General features: G+C 32.2%; 2 protein-coding genes across 3 annotated transcripts; both read left to right on the top strand.

Moving 5' to 3' along the window:
- Positions 1-1,908: 1,908 nt before the first annotated feature.
- LOC145094512 (uncharacterized) lies at positions 1,909-3,611 on the top strand. Of its 2 annotated transcripts, XM_079032678.1 has the most exons (4): positions 1,909-2,140; positions 2,229-2,301; positions 2,735-2,913; positions 3,020-3,611. In XM_079032678.1, exons 3-4 carry the CDS (start codon positions 2,740-2,742, stop codon positions 3,374-3,376), a joined length of 531 nt encoding a protein of 176 aa, XP_078888804.1. In that variant the 5' UTR covers positions 1,909-2,140; positions 2,229-2,301; positions 2,735-2,739; the 3' UTR covers positions 3,377-3,611. The 2 variants fall into 2 exon arrangements, with proteins under 2 accessions (XP_078888804.1, XP_078888802.1); XM_079032676.1 differs by lacking the exon at positions 2,229-2,301 and having other exon boundaries at positions 1,917-2,140.
- An 805-nt stretch (positions 3,612-4,416) lies between these two features.
- LOC145095382 (akuammiline synthase 1-like) lies at positions 4,417-5,487 on the top strand (the record flags this gene model as incomplete). Its single annotated transcript, XM_079033272.1, has 1 exon — positions 4,417-5,487. A coding segment is annotated over one exon (1,005 nt), but the record flags the coding sequence as incomplete, so codon positions are not given.
- Positions 5,488-6,040: the final 553 nt, after the last annotated feature.

The raw sequence follows: 6,040 nt of genomic DNA, 5'->3' as shown, positions 1-6,040 counted from the left end.
CCTTATGTACTACATGTAATACTATATGTATTCGCTTGCATTGCATGAAAAGTATATATATGTTTGAAAGGTGTGTTATGATAAAAAGGGACAACTATAATTTCTTTTGCACCTGATTTTCACTTATAAACTTGTGTGCATCTAGGATGTGTTTATGATCTGAGTGATCATTAACGATGATCACAAGAACCAATAATGAAAAATGATGTTGTGGCGGTGTTCTAGATATCCTCCATTTGTATATGAGGCTAGTTACCTTGTATGTGGATCTTGTGTAATGCCTGAGCACATTATCCTAGTTATAACGGTCTACTTATGTGATGTTTGGCAACATGCTACAAGTGATGTTTGACAAATGTGACATCAATGTTTGGACAAGTTCTCCTTTCAATGACCTGAATGTGAGGTTGGACTTGAGATAACCAGGGTTGAGAATTAGAAGCAAAAGCATTGCACTTATTATATGACGTGTTAGTGTTTTAATGATGTTTTACAAATGAAAAATAATGATTCCCTCTTCATGACGAATGACAATTTCTCTTTAATGACGAATGACAAATACCCTTAACCGACAAATGATGACATATGATGAACCACCAATGATGAGTATGACATTGTGCAAGATTCTACTTTTTCTCTTGTTTTTACCTATTATGATAATAATATATATATGACGATTTCTAAATATGTTGAGGTATTCATCTATAATATCTAAATGGCATCTTCAACTTTAAAGATGTTGACCTCGTTATTACTTTATAGAATTTTCAAGCTTGAATTATGTATTTTGATATGTATTCATGATAATTTGAGGATGAGGATGGAGGATGATACTTGGACATTTAGAATGTCATGTAGTGGTTTGCTTTTAAATTTATGTTCGACTTTTAGATTGTTATACTCTTCTATTTTTAAAAAGTTTACTTTAAACTTTGACGTTCATAACGTTGGGACCTATTTGTCATAACCATGGTTTTGATTATTAAAAAAATATTTTAAGTTAGTTAAAACATTCGACTTACGGGTGTTTTAATATATGATTAATTAATTTTAAAATAACTTATTCGGATATTTTTTTTATAAAAATTGTCACGACGTTATTCACATAATCAATAAGTTTTTTTTATCAAAACAAACATACTATTTTTGTGGATTTTATGTTATTGATGACTATTATTAGTTTTAACTAATTAGAAACTTCATTATTATTAGAAGATAGTTTTTTTTTTATTTTTTTATTTTTTTATTAAAGATTTTGCATTCAAATGAAACCATCTCAATAAAAGCAAAATTTATACTTAGGATGATCTTAATCTAATCCGATCATACCTCGTTAATGTTTATTATATAGACGAATCTCAAAAATTTGTCCATGCAACTTGAAATCTAGTATCACATATCGTTAAAGGTAAAAAGTATCATTGAGTATTATCGCTTCATTCATTATGTCTATTCATCTTGAATTATGCAAAACATCGTGACACCCATGCTTTTCTTTATATGATCTTATTTAGTTGTATGTAATCAAGACTATCTTGTTACTTTTTATGCTTTTGATATTTCTTCCTATTTTTTGCAATTTGTAGCAACAACAATTATGTTTAATGCTTTAAAAGTTAAATCTAATGTTATGGTTATGATCTTACAAAACGTAAACGATCTAAAAGATGAAATTTCAATCTTTAACAACTTTGGTTCAAAAGACACTGGCTATACACCATCTTGTTCCCTTTTTTTTTAGCTGGTAAAGTGGTAATGCTAATTTCTTCCCAGATTTCTTCGACTCACAATACCCACAAATCCGATCCCCGTGAGGAACTATCTCAAAGCCGATTTCAAAATGGTGGACCGATGGATGTTGGAGTGATCAGTTATTTGAAATTAAAAAAACCATAAGTAGAATTGGTTCTTGCTTAACAAAATACAGCGATTATCAGTATCACTTATATATGAAATTACGTTATTGCCCTCTAGAACCTTCTAGCCCAAATCCCTAAATCTAATCAGTAATCTCACACTCTCCTCTCCCCTTGGCTTGGCTCCCCGATTCGGTTCTTTCTTCTTCGCACATCGTCGCTGTCCGGCCGTCGCGTCGACTGCTGCCTCTCTTCCGGTCATCCTTCTCATTGACTCTGTGCAGGTAATATCCTCGATCCTCCCTAAATCCCTTCCTCGGTTCCTCCTTCTCCACTCTTCTGTGAACTTAGCCGATCATGATTTTGTTTCAGAACTTCTAAATCTTCCAGTGGAGCTTGTTTCAGAGCTAAAATTATTGTTCATTACGCATTACAGAACATCCCTGTATCACACTCTCATACACATTTAACACAGATACACCTCTACTGCTCTTTTAAAAGGATTTTGTCAACCAAATGGTTAAATGTCATATGATTTTATGTAGAAAATAAGCATACATTTTTATTGATCAAAATTGGAGAGGAAAACTACATTATGTTGTGGTCCTACTATTAACGAAACCAGTGATAGAATTATGATAACTTGGTAATGAAAACTACAAATGGCTTTATTTCAGTTTTTGTTTCAAAACCATGTATGCTGATTATTGGACAATGAATTTTCTGTTTCTGTTTGATCTTGATGTTTTTGGTGTAAATTTGGTTTGATTTGGAGTTTGTGCTAAAGTTATTGTAATATTGTGATGGACATAGTTACCATTATTTATGCTCCAGTAAAAACCTGTAGTTAATTTATATGTATATGTTGACATGTGTAGCAAAAATGGATGACGAGATGGTTACACTGCATAATGTAATGCCTGTGGATCTTGCTCTAAAAAGAGAAATGGAATATCGACATAAAATGGAGGCCTTGAAAAACCAGCAACTCAACAACTTAAATCCTTTGCTACCTTCCCAATCCCACGTGACATCTAATCCTTTTCCACCTTCCCAAGTGAGATCTTATAAGCCTAATTTTTCATTTTTATTATGGTTTCTCATTTATATACAAAAAAAAAAAGAAAAACAAATGACACTAACAAGAACAAATATACATATAGGTTCATCCCACGAGTCAAACAATCTTAAAGAGAAAAGAGCCATCTACAAGTGGCATAAAACCGAAAAAACCAACAATCGGACTTGTTTGCAAGATTTGTCAGATAACATTGTGTACAGTTACTCAAGTGAAGGATCATGCGAATAGTGGGAGACACAAATACAATATACAACAATTGCAGAAAAGGGGGGAAAATGTTGCCACTCCATTTTTATGTGAGATTTGTCATGCATCTTGCTCCAGTGGTATTGTGATGGCAGCTCATCTTAGGGGTACAAAGCATGCTGCTGTTCTTAAGGAGGTTGAGAAAGCTAAAAGGGCTAGACCCAAAGAGGGATTTGCTCCAAGAAGGTATTGAATGTTTGGTGTATTGAACAAAAGTAGAGTGGTTTCTAAATTTCTATATAAAAATATATATATATATATATATATATATATATATATATATATATATATATATATATATATATATAGTTATGATGTTTAGAAGAATGAGGGTGAATAGTGATAGGGTGGTATACTGGTATTGACTGTGTATAACCTTTTTTGAATCGCAATTAAAGAAATATGAGAGGAAGATGACTTTGATCTTAGAGGATCTGTAATGGTTAACCTTAGTAACATAATTTTTTACACTATTTATTAATTAAGTTTATTTATTTATTTAGATTATAGTTTTTTAATTTATAATAATTTTATTTCAACAATATATTAGTGCTCAGATCACAAGTGATTAAATGAGTCAATTGACATGTTTTTGTAATTCTCTAGTTAATTAAATAACAAGTCATTCCTTATTGGATGGAGAAAACCCAATTAATTAAAATGTGGTAGATATAAGGGTCCTATAGTTGAATAAATGATCACTCGGACCATAACAATAACCCAAATGAAATAAAAACAATGAATCAAGATATCAATTAGAAACATTCAAACAGTCTTTAATATTTAATAATCCTACGTAATATAGCCCATAACTATATAAGAAAATTATGTAAGCCCAATCAAGTAGCATTAACAATAATTAAGTGGTGCAAGACGAAGAATTTGACTTTTTCACGGCCATTATTTCTGCCTTTTGCCGCCATTCAGTTAATTAGGGCCCTATAAATAACGACGTATATTACTTGCAATCTTGTCGATTATTAATAATGAACATGATCATGGCAAAGCTCCAAAGATAACTTCACACAATCATATCTCAAGAAACCATTAAACCATCTTCCCCAACACCTCTACACCTCAAAACTCATAACTTCTCTTTACTTGATCGAAGTGCTCCTGGCATTTGTTTTCTTCTACCCAAACTACAAAAAAGATGACACGCAATCGCTATCAAAGTGTTTAGCACAGTACTACCCCTTGGCGGGGAGGATTCCAAGCCCTCCTGAACCTTAAATCAACTGCAATGACGAAGGGGTCGAGTTCTTGGAAGCTTTTAACGATAGCCCACTGGATGACTTCATTCACAAGAATGTGCAAGACGAATTCATAGACCAACTCTTTCCTTATGGCCTCACTTGTACTCCTCAAGCTTCTAGCCCTTTGTTGCTTAAGGTTCAGCTTAATCATTTTTCTGGTGGTGGAGCCGCTGTTGCTCTGTCCATGTCACACAAGTTTGCTGATGGAGCAACGATAGCCAACTTCGTTAACCATTGGGCCACTGTTGCACGTTGTGGGTCACCCATAAACCCATGTTTCATTTCATCCTCCAAAACTGATAACACTAGAATGCCTGATTTCAATGTTAACAACTTGGATAAAGGAAACTATGTTACGAGGAGATTTGTGTTTCCCAATTCAAAACTACAGGAGCTCAAGAACAAGGTTATTGCCATGGGCACAGCTCCAATCAACCCTACTCGAGTTGAAGTGGTGACATCTCTACTATTTAAACATGCAGTTAGTGCAGCTACAACAAGTTCAGGTTCTTTAAAGCCATCAAACCTGACTATAACAGTGAACATGAGGAATAAATTTGTTGAAAACTATCCTGAAACAGCAGCAGGTAACTTATCTATGTATGGGGTAGCAAAGATGGACGATTCCGGTAAAATCAAACTGGGTGAGGTGATTGCTAGGATAAGGAAAGCAAAAATGGAACTTGAGGGAATAAAAGATGAGCAAGAATTAGTTCAAAAGTTTGCAAACGCAATATCAAACTTACAGGGTGATCTGTATTATATTACAAGCGTGTGTAGGGTTCCATTTTATCAAGTGGATTTCGGGTGGGGTAAACCAGTAGAAGTAATAATACGATTTCCAAATGTTGGTAAGAATGTTATCGTTTTGATGGATACTGCATCTGGAGATGGTATTATGGCAAATGTGCAACTGCCAGAAGAAGAAATGGTCATTCTTCAGAAGGACAAAGAGTTTCTTACTTATGTTAAAGACGTTTGAAAAATGCATTCGCCGTTGGTCTGTGGTTGTTTGTCATCAATAGATTCAAAACTTACCTTTTCCAAAAAAAAAAAATAGATTTTTTAGAATATTTTAATATTCTATACCGTAAATATTTAAATAGAATTGTTAAATATTTTAATAATTGAATAGAATCGTTAGAATATGTTATATATTATTATAGGTAAAATTTTGTTACATATTTCACATATATTTATAAAAAACGGTAATTTATTTATTTATTTTGGATATAAACAATGACAAAATTAATACTATTTTTTTTAATTTTCATTTATTTTGCATTTTAAAATTTTCTTTTTTTGTTTTTGGTCTTCAAAATGACGGGTTACAATTGAGTCCTCATATCTCAAAAAAAAACAAGGGTCTATATATATATATATATATATATATATATATATATATATATATATATATATATATATATATATATATATATATATATATAGAGAGAGAGAGAGAGAGAGAGAGAGAGAGAGAGAGTTAGGTTCATGTATAATGTATAAATATTGTGTGAGTGTATAACTAATTGTGAACCACTCGTTTCAAAAATGGTAAATTAGTAATCAATTAAATAAATAACATTAATTAACAGCCGATA

The sequence above is a fragment of the Lactuca serriola genome, chromosome 3 (assembly GCF_051521515.1).
Source record: "Lactuca serriola cultivar US96UC23 chromosome 3, Lser_US96UC23_V15, whole genome shotgun sequence".
Taxonomy (NCBI): domain Eukaryota; kingdom Viridiplantae; phylum Streptophyta; class Magnoliopsida; order Asterales; family Asteraceae; genus Lactuca; species Lactuca serriola.
The sequence above is the reverse complement of the archived record's forward strand: the minus strand, read 5'-3'. Positions and strand labels throughout refer to the sequence as shown.